The 14,317-nt window shown below is 48.8% G+C and overlaps 1 protein-coding gene across 1 annotated transcript; it reads left to right on the top strand.

The window, feature by feature from the left end:
- Positions 1-169: 169 nt before the first annotated feature.
- Positions 170-10,589, top strand: LOC105496440 (phosphatidylinositol glycan anchor biosynthesis class T). The gene is made up of 12 exons (XM_011766858.3): positions 170-409; positions 579-756; positions 2,913-3,040; positions 3,356-3,456; positions 3,565-3,651; positions 4,202-4,289; positions 4,398-4,495; positions 4,594-4,759; positions 5,452-5,652; positions 8,586-8,751; positions 8,866-8,949; positions 9,922-10,589. Exons 1-12 carry the CDS (start codon positions 223-225, stop codon positions 10,172-10,174), a joined length of 1,737 nt encoding a protein of 578 aa, XP_011765160.2. The 5' UTR covers positions 170-222; the 3' UTR covers positions 10,175-10,589.
- The last annotated feature ends 3,728 nt before the right edge of the window (positions 10,590-14,317 follow it).

Genomic DNA, 14,317 nt, shown 5'->3' with positions numbered 1-14,317 from the left:
AGCTGGTTACTCGCGCTGCCTACTCCTCTGGTGTCCTCGCAATACGCTGCTTAGACCCACCAGCTCGGAGGCAATCTTCGCGACCTGCGCAGGCGGTCGCTCTGATAACCGCATCCCGGTTTCCGGGACAGCACCGGAAGTCACTTCTCATACGCCTTTTGTATTGGATACCGGCTTTTCATGGGGCCGAGCGCCGCTGGGTAGGCGGAAGTAGCCGCAGGCATGGCGGCGGCTATGCCGCTTGCTCTGCTCGTCCTGCTGCTCCTGGGGCGCAAAGGCTGGTGCCTTGCAGAACCCCCACGCGACAGCCTGCGGGAGGAACTTGTCATCACCCCACTGCCTTCCGGGGACGTAGCTGCCACATTCCAGTTCCGCACGCGCTGGGATTCGGAGCTTCAGCGGGAAGGAGGTGAGGGCGCGAGATCTGACCAGATAAAGACTTCCGTGGTGCCTGCTCGCTGGCCATAGGATGGAGGCAAACTTTGGGGGTGGGGCCTAGTTCCTGGGTGGAGTTCTGGATCCTGGATGTAGACCCCGACGAGGTGGGGATCGTCACTCACCTGCTCCCTTTTCCACAGTGTCTCATTACAGGCTCTTTCCCAAAGCCCTGGGGCAGCTGATCTCCAAGTATTCTCTACGGGAGCTGCACCTGTCATTCACACAAGGCTTTTGGAGGACCCGATACTGGGGACCACCCTTTCTGCAGGCCCCATCAGGTGCAGAGCTCTGGGTCTGGTTCCAAGACACTGTCACTGAGTGAGTGCACACCTTGGGCCCCATTGCAGGCCATGGAGGGAATGTGGCTGGGAAGGTGTTGTCATCCTGCCACTGCTCTTGGGGACAGCATTTCCAGTAGGCAGCGATTCCATGGGGGTAGAGCTGGAAGTAAGAAATGTTACCACAGATGAATAAACTTCCCAATCCTAAAACTTTCAGACCTGAAATAGCACATGCATATCCCTGGAGAGGCAAATAGCAAACAGTTCATGCTTATTTGGAGGTAAGGCAGTAGAAAACTGGCAACTGGATAACCTTTTAAAAGGCATTAATTAATATTTTTTTAAATGATAATAAATACCACAAAGCCCAACCATAACATATCTGTGGGTTACAACTGGCCAACAGGATGCTACATCACAGTGTTAGAGAAACTGCTTTTGTTTGGGAGGGGGCAGGTCTAGTTACTGTGCCTGTACTACAAACCACTATTTCCCAGTGGCTGCTGTGGCTATACTGTTTAGAATAGAACTTTTCTGTGCAGTGGTTGCAAACATGTCTACATGGGCCACATAGGTAAGAAATGAATAAAGGTATTTTAAAAATTGGCAAACACAGGAATGAGAAATATATCTCATTCTCCTCTTAATCCCACTATAAGAAATCAATAGTGCAAGTATGATATAACAAGTTTTAGGGCAATAAAAGGGAGCAGCAGGAATTGTGGCAGACTAGAGAGTTTGTGCAACATTCTAGGGAGGACAGCTCTGCCACTCAGCTTCTATGGATTGTTGCCATGTGGGAATAGAGGCCTAATGTGCTCAGCCTCAAATGTTTCAATAAAAATGTTTTGTAGAAACAAGGTCTCACTCTATTGCCCAGGCTGGTCTCAAACTCCTGGGTTCAAGTGATCCTCCTGCCTCAGCCTCCCAAAGCGTTGGGATTACAGGCAAGAGCCACCACACCTGGGCTCATTTTTCAACAGATGCCAGAAATCTGGAATTTAATGTGAAAATTAGCAAATTCAAATATCAGCAAGTAATTTAAAAAATTTTAAAGTGCTGTGCGGGTCAATGTTGTCCTTACCAAATGAAGCATGTTTATGGTTTGGGTAGAGTTTTCAGGCTTCAAGTTTGCCATTTTTATTTGACGCTTAAGGACTGGAGCAGTTGAAAACCTCTGTACATAGAATTATCAAAAGCCCCCGGACAACACTAAGGAATAAGGAATAAGCAGTGACTCCCTAGCTTGCCAAGACTTTCTCTCTTGCCTCAACTCTGGCTCCCCTACCCTTTCCTGTCTACTCTGCTGTCACTGTCTCCCCTCAGCCCATAATTGTCTGAAAGGTGGAGCTAATGCTTAGAATTATTTCTAGTGCTTATTAAGTTTTATGGCTTTCTATTACTGAGAGCAAATCTCTTTTGATATTTCTCCAAGAAAAGAACATCTAATATGATTTGATGTTTTTATGAAATCCTAGAACAGTTGTTTTTCCCATGTTCAGTGAGCTTTTTTGGATATAAGGCTTCTCACCATGATAATAGAACCAGGACTTACCTTTATTCCCAGAGTATACACAGGGCAGTGTGCATTGTTTTGCCCAGCCAAGCACATTCAAGGAAGATCTGTGAGGTCATTTCAGCTCTGATATATGAGGCGCTTTCCATGGTGTCAGGGGAAGCACGTAGATGACCCAGACTGGTCCTTGTCCTCAAGTTGCTTACAGCATAGTTAGGGAGAAAAGGTGCTCAGGACACGATGCTGCTGCCACCTAGCCATCTCCCAGGAGGGACCTAGTAGGAGACTTGGATGGTCAAAACCATGACTGCACAGAGGAGGCTGTGCTTAAGGAGGGCAGGAAAGGCTTCCTGGAGAGGGGGGAAGAACTGGAGCCGGATCGTGAAGGTAGGCAGAAAGAAGTGAGCAAAGACTTGCAAGGAAGGAAGAATCACCTGAGCAGAGACCCATGGGGATGCAGAGATGTCCAGAGGAGAGTGAGGAAGAAGGGGCTGAGTAGGATGAGACCCAGCAAGTGGGCTGGGTAGGGGCAGCAGTGTTCCAGCTCCATCAACTGGCCCGTCTAATAGTTAAGAATACAGCCTCCACCTACCATAGGTTTAGCAGCCAGTTGTGGGCTCTGAAAGAGGGAGCAGAGATAGCCCCAGGACAGTGAGTGGATTTGTGTCTCTATCCAGTGTGGATAAATCTTGGAAGGAGCTCAGTAATGTCCTCTCAGGGATCTTCTGCGCCTCTCTCAACTTCATCGACTCCACCAACACGGTCACTCCCACTGCCTCCTTCAAACCCCTGGGTCTGGCCAATGGTGAGATAACCCCTACAGCCCTTTCCTTCTTCCTCTTACCTCCTGCCCAGACCTTTGCCTCCTTTTCCCTCAGTTTCCTGCTTCCTCAGCCTGGGCTAGATCCTAAGTCCCCTGTGTGTGCAGGCCCCCAATACTGTGCCATCTCTGCATGCTTTCTCCCAAGGAGAGAAAGGAGTCCCACTCCCAGCTGGGACTGTCCAGACTGTGGTGCTAGAGGTGGTGTGGGGAGCAGGAGGGTCATTCCCATCTCTGGAGTGTGGATCCTGAGGGGTCAGAGCCCAAGGCCCACCCCAGACAGACCTCTGTCTCCCTCAGACACTGACCACTACTTTCTGCGCTATGCTGTGCTGCCGCGGGAGGTGGTCTGCACTGAAAACCTCACGCCCTGGAAGAAGCTCTTGCCCTGTAGTTCCAAGGTGAGGCCGCGCAGCCTGGCAGCCGGGGGCATGTATAGAGAACCTGCGCCCCATGTCAAGTGCTCCATACAGGGCTTCTCTCCTCTTATCTCTTTCTGTCTCCTCCAGGCAGGCCTCTCTGTGCTGCTGAAGGCAGATCGCTTGTTCCACACCAGCTACCACTCCCAGGCAGTGCATATCCGCCCTGTTTGCAGAGTAAGTCACGGGGAGTAGAGGAAGCTGCCATCCAGGGGCTCAGAGAAGGTACATGTAAAGCATGTGGCCAGTGTCTGGCTTGGGCTGAGTGAGTACTGAGTGGTACATGTGATGCTGGTTATTCAGGGCATTGGCCAAGCACCAAGAAAACAGTGGTTGCCTAGCAAGGACTGAATAAATATTTGTCATGGAAAATAGTGGTTCAGAACAATAGCTATGCGGGTGCAATTGCTAGCTCAGTCACTTGCCAGCTGGCGTAACCTCGGGTGAATCATTTCATTCCCCTGAGCCTGGTTTCCCACCCTGTCACATGACATTGATAGTAGAATCCACTCGTAGGGTTGTTGTGATAGTTTATCAAACTGATGCACATAAAGCTGTCAGCACAGGGTCTGGCATGGGGTCAAGTGCTCAGGAGTGGGTGGTAGCAAATCGATGGATGTGACAATACATAGATGAGGGATTGAGTTGGAGTAGGAGTCTTTTTTGGGGCTGTGTGGTTGGGTGAGAGTGATACCCCCTCACTGCTGCCATCTGGCCCTTGTGATAGAATGCACGCTGTACTAGTATCTCCTGGGAGCTGAGGCAGACCCTGTCAGTTGTATTTGATGCCTTCATCACGGGGCAAGGGAAGAAAGGTAAGTTACCTTGGCAACTCATCTCTACCCACCCATGCCAGCCCTGCCTTATCTATGTGGACTAGGCCTAGGCCTGGCCCCTGCTCAGCCCTGCTCTCTGTTTCTCAGACTGGTCCCTCTTCCGGATGTTCTCCCGAACCCTCACGGAGCCCTGCCCCCTGGCTTCAGAGAGCCGAGTCTATGTGGACATCACCAACTACAACCAGGTAACAAGGTCTCCAACCACACACACAAACACATCCCTGGTCCCTAAGATCAGCCTGCCCGCTCTGCTTGCTTCTTAGCCCTGCCTTTGTGTCCCCAGGACAACGAGACATTAGAGGTGAACCCACCCCCGACCACTACCTATCAGGACATCATCCTAGGCACTCGGAAGATCTATGCCATCTATGACTTGCTTGACACCGCCATGATCAACAACTCTCGAAACCTCAACATCCAGCTCAAGTGGAAGAGACCCCCAGAGAATGGTGAGTGGGTGGATGGTTGGACTGCCGGGTTGCAACGGCTACAGAGAAAAGACTCACAATCCCATGTCTTTGCCGTAAGATGATAGGGTTGTATTTAGACCAGATCTCCGGAGTCATATGCTGCTGACTCGAGCGCTTCCAAGCTCTGTGATTTTGGGTAGGTTCCTAAACTCCCCAAGCTTCAGCATCCACATCTGAAAAATAAAGAGTATACTCAGTGAATTGGATGAGATGATGTGAAAAATGGAGTTAGTTCATGCATTTGCTTAATCAACCAAATACTTTTGAATTCATACTAAGTGCCAGGCATAGAGTGTTGAATAGGACAGAGGACACTGCACTCAAGAAATACAATGTCTACTAGTTGAGGGCAGGTGTCAGTTAATTACAGTTGTAGTTCAGTTCCCTTACCAAGGGAAAGAGCAGAATATCCTGAGAGGACCTGATTTGGGTTCGAGGGGGGCACGGTGTTCGTCACATAAGCGCTTTAATACTAGCAACCTATTGTCATCATTGCTTGTTGGCTGGGGAAGACAGGGATGATTCCAGAACCCAGATTGCCCAGTTTCAGTGTCAGGACTGTTCCCCCATCTACTCATTGGCTTGGGACTCTGAACATGGCCTGGGCAGTTGGGGTGGGGAGTGACTCTTACCTTTGGCAGCTGTTAACTTGTTGATATTTCTTTACACAGAGGCCCCCCCAGTGCCCTTCCTGCATGCCCAGCGGTACGTGAGCGGCTATGGGCTGCAGAAGGGGGAGCTGAGCACACTGCTGTACAACACCCACCCATACCGGGCCTTCCCAGTGCTGCTGCTGGACACCGTACCCTGGTATCTGCGGCTGTATGTGCACACCCTCACCATCACCTCCAAGGGCAAGGAGAACAAACCAAGTGAGGACCTGAGTCCTGAACCAGGCCCCCAGCCCACGCTTTCATGCCCTCTCCAGGTCCCCCAAACTCTCATTTCCCTTGGTAGTTCCTGAAGTACCTCGGAAAAGCGACACAGGCATAAAGAGTAAGGAATAGTTTCAAAACTGGAACGGGAGCCTCACTGTGCCAGGTTCAGAAGTCATTTATAAAACGGAAATCATTAAAACACATAATACTGGTGATTCTTAATAGGACTATACAAGGACAGTAGGTTCCTTTTTCACTTACTTTTGCCCCCTTTCTGGAGCGTTGGGTTTTGTGATGATTCATGGACTCTTTAAGGTAGGGAAAGGGCTTGGCAATGTTGGGCTTTTGAAGCTAGGAAGATAGCAGAGCTGGAGTAGATGGTGTTTTGCTTCCTTGGGAGGGGTAAAGAGGTACAGTTAATTAAAGTTTTTTTAAAATTTTTATTTTTATTAAAATTTATTTTTCTAAAGAGAAGATAATATTAGTGCTTCCTATTAGGTGCCAGGCATAGTACTAAAAACACTTGCTTTTCTTTTGTGTAGGGGGAGACTAGTAGTAAAGTCAAAGACCCCTGAGGAAGAGGTTGTACCATATCCCAAACAGCCAAACTTAAAAACCTTTCAGTACTTTCATTGATTCCTATGTTGTCAAACCTATGGTGAATAGTTTCACTTATTTTCAGCACCCATTATTTGTACCACCTTCAAAATCTCTATTTCAGATATCCTAGCTGTGTATTCTATAGGTTTTTCTGTTATTATTATTTTAAAACTTCTCCTTTGGAAAATTTCAACCCGAACCCAAACAGAATAGTGTAATAATCCCCTGTACCCACCCTGCAGCTTTTTTTTTTTTTTTTTTTTTTTTTTTTTTTTAGGAGACAAGCTGTCGTTCTGTCACCCAGGCTGGAGTGTAGTGGCATGATCGTGGCTCATTGCAGTCTCAGACTCCTGGGCTCAAGCAGTCCTCCTACCTCAGCTTCCCCAGGGCTATAGGCATGAATCACCATGCCTTTAATTTTTTCATAGAGACAGGGTCTTGTTATGTTACACAGGCTGGTCTCAAACTCCTGGCCTCAAGCGATTCTCCTGCCTTGGCCTCCTAAAGTGCTAGGATTATAGGTGTAAGCCACTGCCTGCTGGTGTATCTTAAAGCAAATCTTAGACATTGCATCAATTAACCTTTAAATACTTCAAGGATTTTTAAAAATGTAACCATGTCATTACCACTTCTGTTTTCCCCTGTGGTCTTAAAAATGTCTTTTTATATTTGGTTTGTTTAAATTGGGATAAACAAGGTTCTCACATTGCATTTGCTTTATCCTAAGTTCTTCTCTTGGGTGGGCACAGTGGTGCACACCTGTAATCTCAGCACTTTGGGAGGCCGACATGGAAGGACCACCTGAGTCCAGGAGTTCAAAACCAGCCTGGACAACATCGTGAGACCCCTGACTTCTACAAATTTTTTTTTTTCGAGACGGAGCCTCATTCTGTCACCCAGGCTGGAGTGCAGTGGCACAATCTCAGCTCACTGCAACCTCCACCTTCTGGGTTCAAGCGATTCTCCTGCCTCAGCTTCCCAAGTAGCTGAGACTGCAGGCACGTGCCACCACGCCTTGCTAATTTTTTATATTTTTAGTAGAGATGGGGTTTCACTGTGTTAGCCAGGATGGTCTCAATCTCCTGACCTCATGATCTGCCCACCTTGGCCTCCCAAAGTGCTGGGATAAAAAAAAAAATTGTTTTTAATTAGCTGGGGGTGGTGTCGCACGCCTATAGTCCCAGCTACTCAAGAGGCTGAGGTGGGAGGATCACTTGAATCCAGGAGATCAAGGCTATAGTGAGCCATGATCATACTACTGCACTTCAGCATGGGCGACAGTGTGAGACCCTGTCACCAAAAAAAAAAAAAAGAATTTCTTTTTCTTTAAAATTAATAGACTATTCTTAGAGCAGTTTTAGGTTACAGAAAAACTGAGCACAAAGCGCAGAGTACCCATATACTCCCTATCTCCACACCCAGACTTTCCCTTATTATAAACGCCTTGCTTTTGGTGTGGTACTCTTCAGTCTCTTGTCATCTGTAGCAGTGCCCATGCTTTTTTTTTTTTTTTTTTTTTTAACGCCAATTATTTGTTGAAGGAACTGGGTCATTTGTTGTATAGAACGTTCCACATTCTGGATTTGTCCTTGTGCTGGTGTTTAACACGGTCCTCCATCTCCTATATTTCTTGTGTATTGGTGGTTAGATTTAGAAACCTGATTAGATTCATGTCCCACATTTTTGGCAAGAAAAATTCCCAGGTGGCTCTGTGAACTTCTTTTTTTTTTTTTTTTTTTTTTTTTTTTGAGACGGAGTCTCACGCTGTTGCCCAGGCTGGAGTGCAGTGGCGCGATCTCGGCTCACTGCAAGCTCCGCCTCCCGGGTTCCCGCCATTCTCCTGCCTCAGCCTCCTGAGTAGCTGGGACTACAGGCGCCCGCCACCGCGCCCGGCTAATTTTTTGTATTTTTAGTAGAGACAGGGTTTCACTGTGGTCTCGATCTCCTGACCTTGTGATCCGCCCGCCTCGGCCTCCCAAAGTGCTGGGATTACAGGCTTGAGCCACCGCGCCCGGCCAGCTCTGTGAACTTCTTGCACCACATCAGGCACTTGGTGTCTGGTGCCCCAGTTTTAGTGATGTGAAGATTGATTAGCAGTCTGCAGCACTCCTAACAACCTCTCTTGACCGCATCCTGGGATCACTGCCCTGGAAACATCCTCTCCCTTTTCTTAGCCCCTGCTTTCTTCCCTAGCCTGCCTGGCTTCTACGCTCCCAAGCCCACCTTCTAGGCACTCAGATTGAGGCTCCATGGCAAGCAGCAGGGACAGGGGCAGCAGGTAGCCTGACCCCAGGAAAGAGGTATGGGTGACCCTTGCATGTCTCCAGGTTACATCCACTACCAGCCTGCCCAGGACCGGCTGCAACCCCACCTCCTCGAGATGCTGATTCAGCTGCCAGCCAACTCAGTCACCAAGGTTTCCATCCAGTTTGAGCGGGCGCTGCTGAAGTGGACCGAATACACCCCAGATCCTAACCATGGCTTCTATGTCAGGTGGGCTCCACCCCCACAGGCCACCTCTCATCCCACTGACCTACCCTCTCTGCTGCTTACCCCTTGGTAGGGGAGCTAGGTGGGAACATGGGCCATCTCTCTGCTTCTCTGTAGCCCATCTGTCCTCAGCGCCCTTGTGCCCAGCGTGGTAGCAGCCAAGCCAGTGGACTGGGAAGAGAGTCCCCTCTTCAACAGCCTGTAAGTGTGATCACGTTCACTGATAACACATCTTCAGCTCCCTGCTGGGCCTTAACACAGGTGACCAGGCTCCTGCAGGGGAGTTCAGGGTAGATGTTACATCTTCCAAAGAGATTTGTAGATTTAATTCAGTCTTAATAAAAATCCTGGCAGTCTGAAATTTGTGAAGACTTTATAAAATGATTTTAAAGTGCTTCTAGAAGAATATTTTTACTTATAGCCTGCATTTACTCCTTGATGCTCTTAAATATTTAATCAAGCACTTATCAAAGTGCCAAGTGCTTCTGAGAGCACTGGGTGTACAAGATTAAACAAAACAGACTTGGCCCTGGCCTCCCTTTGCTTACAGTCTAGAGGGAGAATTCTGGTCTAGAAAGTAATGGTGTCAGAGGTGGGGTAGGAATTGATTTACTGGGTTATCTAGGAAGGCTTCATTGAGGAGGTGGCATTTAGGCTGAAATTAGGCTAAGAAAGAGGCAACCAAGCAAAGGCAGGGCCTCTTTCACCACTTCAACACCAGGCTTCTCTTTCTCCCCTCCCCCCCTTCCCTCCCTCCCTCCCTCCCTCCTTACCTCCCTCCCTCCCTCCCTCACTCCTTCCTTCCTTCCTTCGTTCTTTCTTTTTTATTTTTTATTTTACTTTAAGTTCTGGGACACAGGTGCAGAACGTGCAGGTTTGTTACATAGGTATACATGTGCCATGGTGGTTTGCTGCACCCATCAACCCGTCATCTAGGTTTTAAGCCCCGCATGCATTAGGTATTTGTCCTAATGCTCTCCCTCCTCTTGCCGCCCACCCACCACTCTCCTTTTATCAGGTTTATAAATTGAGCTATGCCTTCTGTTGAAAGGTTTTGAGCCTAAGAGAACATTGGAAACACTGTGTTGCATTGCCCAGTACTGCCGGAATGAGGATGGGGTGAGATGGGGAGGAGCAGCCAGTCCTGTCTCACCGCTCTTCCCCTGACCCCAGGTTCCCAGTCTCCGATGGCTCTAACTACTTCGTGCGGCTCTACACGGAGCCGCTGCTGGTGAACCTGCCGACACCTGACTTCAGCATGCCCTACAACGTGATCTGCCTCACGTGTACTGTGGTGGCCGTGTGCTATGGCTCCTTCTACAATCTCCTCACCCGAACCTTCCACATCGAGGAGCCCCGCACAGGTGGCCTGGCCAAGCGGCTGGCCAACCTCATCCGGCGTGCCCGAGGTGTCCCCCCACTCTGATTGTTGCCCTTTCCAGCAGCTGCAGCTGCTGTTTCTCTGGGGAGGGGAGCCCACGGGCTCTTTCTGCCACTTGCTCTCCTTGGAGTTGGCTTTTGAACCAAAGTTCCCTGGACCAGGTCAGGGCCTACAGCTGTGCTGTCCAGTACAGGAGCCACAAGCCAAATGTGGCATTTGAATTTGAATTAACTTAAATTAGAAATTCATTTCCCCACCTGTGGTGGCCAGCTCTGTATTGAGGTGCTCAATAAGCAAAAGTGGGCAGTGGCTGCTGTATTGGACAGCACAGAAAAAGACTTCACTGCAGAAAGGTTGGTTGGCAGCGCTGGCCAAGGTGATGGGGTATGCTGCAGGGTGTGTGTCACTGTGTGGTGGATGGAGTTTACTGTTTGTGGAATAAAAACGGCTGTTTCCTTGATTCTTTGCCTCTTGTCCTTGAGTCCTAGGAAGAGCTGGGGACTGGGGATTGTTTGCTGGGTGCCTGAACAGTACCTCCGGCCCTATGCCTGCAACCCTCTCCACAAAACAGAAAACAAAACAAAAAGAAAACCCTACCTCCTCCCACCTGGCTGGAAATTTCTTCTCCTGATCTGCTTCCCCGTCCTCCCCATCCCCATCTGACTGTGATTCCCAGAACTCCCTGGGTTGTTTGGGAGTGTTTCTGAAAGCATAATCCATGACCATGGAAATGAATCATCCTACTTCTTGGGGGCCTTGAGAGCCAGTCCCCATCAGCAAGGGTAGAGTGGAGGGGCGGGAGAGCTCTGGGTGGTGGGTCTCTAACTGTAGTGTGCATCGGAGTCACTGGGGGCACCTGTGAAAATAATGTAGGTTCCTAGGGTCCAGATCCTACTAATTCAGTTGGTCTGGGTATGGCTCAGCCTTTGACTTTTTAGCAGGCTCCTCAGGAGCTCGTGCTGTGCGCCGTCCTCAGACCACCCCAGGCTTTGAAGCCAGGCTCATTGGATTGAAGCCCGCCCCGCCCACCTCCTTTGCTGGTTACATAACCCTGGATTCCTATAAAACAAGCCTTTAGGCGGGTGCCTCCCACTGCCCTCATCTTCTATCTTTTCCTCTGGCACACTTGGCATCAACTGTGTCTTATTTGCAGTTCCCCCCACCTCCCACCCCACTCAGTTCTCCCATCATAGTGGTTTGGCCTAGAATGCCCTATTCCACCAACCATGCATACCTCTCAACTGCCTGGTTCCCTCTTACAAAACCAGATGAGGCTGGCCGGGCGCGGTGGCTCATGCCTGTAATCCCAGCACTTTGGGAAGCCGAGGCGGGCGGATCACGAGGTTAAGAAATCAAGACCATCCTGGCCAACATGGTGAAACCCCATCTCTACTAAAAATACAAAAATAAAATTTAGCTGGCCTGGTGGCGTGCGTCTGTAGTCCCAGCTACTCAGGAGGCTGAGGCAGGAGAATCACTTGAACCCGGGAGGCAGAGGTTGCAGTGAACGAGGATTGCGCCACTGCACTCCATCACACACACACACACACAAACACACACACACACACACACACACACACACACACACACCAGATAAGAGAAGTTGCTCCCTCCAGGAAGTTTCCCTTGACATGCCAGTCTGCTGTCCATGCCCCACGCCTGCTGCTTTCAGATTGCCTTGGACTTACACATGTTCCTTGTCCTGGCTGCTGTCCCTTCACTTCCACCAGATGGTGTGCTTCCTGGAGGCACAGGTTCTGTCTTTCATTAAGACTTGACCCATCTCAGGACATGTGAGTGCTCAATCAGCGAATGCTAAATGTATTAACTGGGTATGGGCTATTCTGATTTGGGATCTGGGATCCAAGATAGGGATGGGCAAGGGGCACTCTAGAAGCTCCACATGTGTGAGTGTAGCAGTCTTAACACAGTGGTACCAGTGTCTGTAGCCAGCGTAGATGGGCTGTGTAGGCTCCTTGAAGGGTTTTAGGAGCCCTCAGCACATGCGGGTGGTGTGTGTGCATATGTAGGAAGGAAAGGTGGTGAGCTAGTCTAGACCATGGGCAAAGGCAATTTGTTCAAGGTGCTTTTACTTGAGTTTACTTCCAAAGCAGTAAAGAAGCAGACTGTAAATGAGACAGGAACGCAGGTGGGTAGATACACAAAGCTAAGTGGTCTGTGTAGTGTGCCTAGCGTGGGATGCAGCATGCATAGCATGGAGTGTCTGCCAAGTCAGAAGAGCACAGAGTTGTGGCCTGGTTCTCTTTTATACCCGCAGTCCTGTCAGTACCTAGAAACAGCCTCCACTACCATGCCACATGTAACCTATGCTCTGGCAACACCCACATATTTCTAGATCAGACCTCCTCCCTGGATCTTGGATTCATTTACCTAACTGTCTACTTGCTTACTCCATTTGGATGTCTAAAGACATCTCAAATTGAATATCTCCAAAACCGAGCTTCTGATGTGCTCCACCCCACCCCAAACGTGCCCATCCATAGTCGCCTCATCTCTGTTAAAGGTAACTCGTATCTTTCCAGGCACCCAGGCCAAATACCTTTGAGTCATCCTTGGTTCTCTCTCACATCCTGTTTGCACCGTACCTTCAGAATAAATCCAGAATCCCGCCCCTTTCTACCACCTCCACTATTAAGTTATCAGTGAGGTTTTCCCTGGCCATACCCTATTTCAAACTGCTAACCTAGCATGTTAGATTCACTTGCGGAACTGAAAAAATCCTGATGCCCGGGCTTTACCCAAACCAGTTACATCAGAATTTAAGGTGGGACTCACAGAGTCTTCAAGTGACACCAATGTGTAGCCAAACTTAAGAACTTGGTCTTATTTTTAAAGTAGTATGAAAACTTACTTTCTCTCCTAAGCATTCTAACAATGGATACTTTTTGGAATAAGACTATGTAAAACGGGGAACTCACTTTTAACTTTATAACAATTTATGTATTGTTTGTCTTTTTAAAACAAAAATATATGTTGGGTTTATAATAAAAATTTGGGTCGGGTGTGGTGGCTCACGCCACTCCCACCACTTTGGGAAGCCAAGGTGGGTGGATCATTTGAGGTCAGGAGTTCGAGACCAGCCTAGCCAACATGGTGAAACCCTGCGTCTACTAAAAATACAAAAATTGGCCGGGCGTGATGGCGGGTGCCTATAGTCCCAGCTACTCGGGAGGCTGAGGCAGGAGAATTGCTTGAATCCGGGAGGTGGAGGTTGCAGTGAGCCGAGATCAGGCCACTGCACTCCAGCCTGGGTGACAGAGCGAGACTCCATCTCTAAATAATAATAATAATAACAATAATAATAATATAATTTGGTGAAGATTTAATTAAATCAAACTGGCATCTGGGAGGTCTGGCCCCAGGTCTTCCCCCAGACTGAATGGTGACCACAGGTGAGCCCTTTCAATATCTGGGCCTTGGATTCCCCCTGAGGTGAAAGTGACCGGGTAGCCTGTTGGAGTCAGCCCTGTCCCATAGGCTATGTGTCTCAGGGTCCTCTTTCCCAATAACACCTCAGCTCACTTGGGGTATTTTCTGAGCTGGTCATGCCCACCAGGCAGATGGCAAGGCAGGGCACAGAAGCTGCTGAGCTCCATGGTGCCAAGGGCTGAGAGTTCTAAGCCAGGGCTGGGAGGCTGGAACTTATACCTGCAGAAAAAAAGAGTCCCTATTTCCATAGGCCAAAGAAAGTATCTTGTTTTTGATTTCTTGGAAGAGGAGGCACACTGGGCAAGAGGCATGAGCCAGGATGAAGTGGACTCCTTGTCTGGAGGTGGTGCCACATACCTTAGAGGGGCTCGTGGGAGCTACTGAGAATGTCCCCTAAGTCAGTATTCCTGCCTCATCTGAAATGCCAGTCTTCAGCCTCATCTACTGCACACTTGAGTCCATGAGAGTTTAGAGTGGTAAGTGACCTTTGGGGTCTCAGTTTTCCTATCTGTAAAGGGAGTGGGCTGGACAATGAACAGCTGTTCTCCATTCTTTTGTTATTGGTTCCCATCCAGAGCCTCCCAGCTAGTTGTCTCAACATCCCAGGGGAGAAAGCATAGCTCTTTGTCCATTGGTTTATTTATTCAATTTAGGAATAATGAGTTTATTGTTTTATATGAATAACCATACTTATTTTAAAAGATCAAACTAAACTAAATAGTACAAACAAGTGAAATC

Source organism: Macaca nemestrina, chromosome 15, assembly GCF_043159975.1.
Source record: "Macaca nemestrina isolate mMacNem1 chromosome 15, mMacNem.hap1, whole genome shotgun sequence".
In the NCBI taxonomy this organism is placed as follows: domain Eukaryota; kingdom Metazoa; phylum Chordata; class Mammalia; order Primates; family Cercopithecidae; genus Macaca; species Macaca nemestrina.
This window is presented reverse-complemented; position numbering and strand designations above follow the sequence as displayed.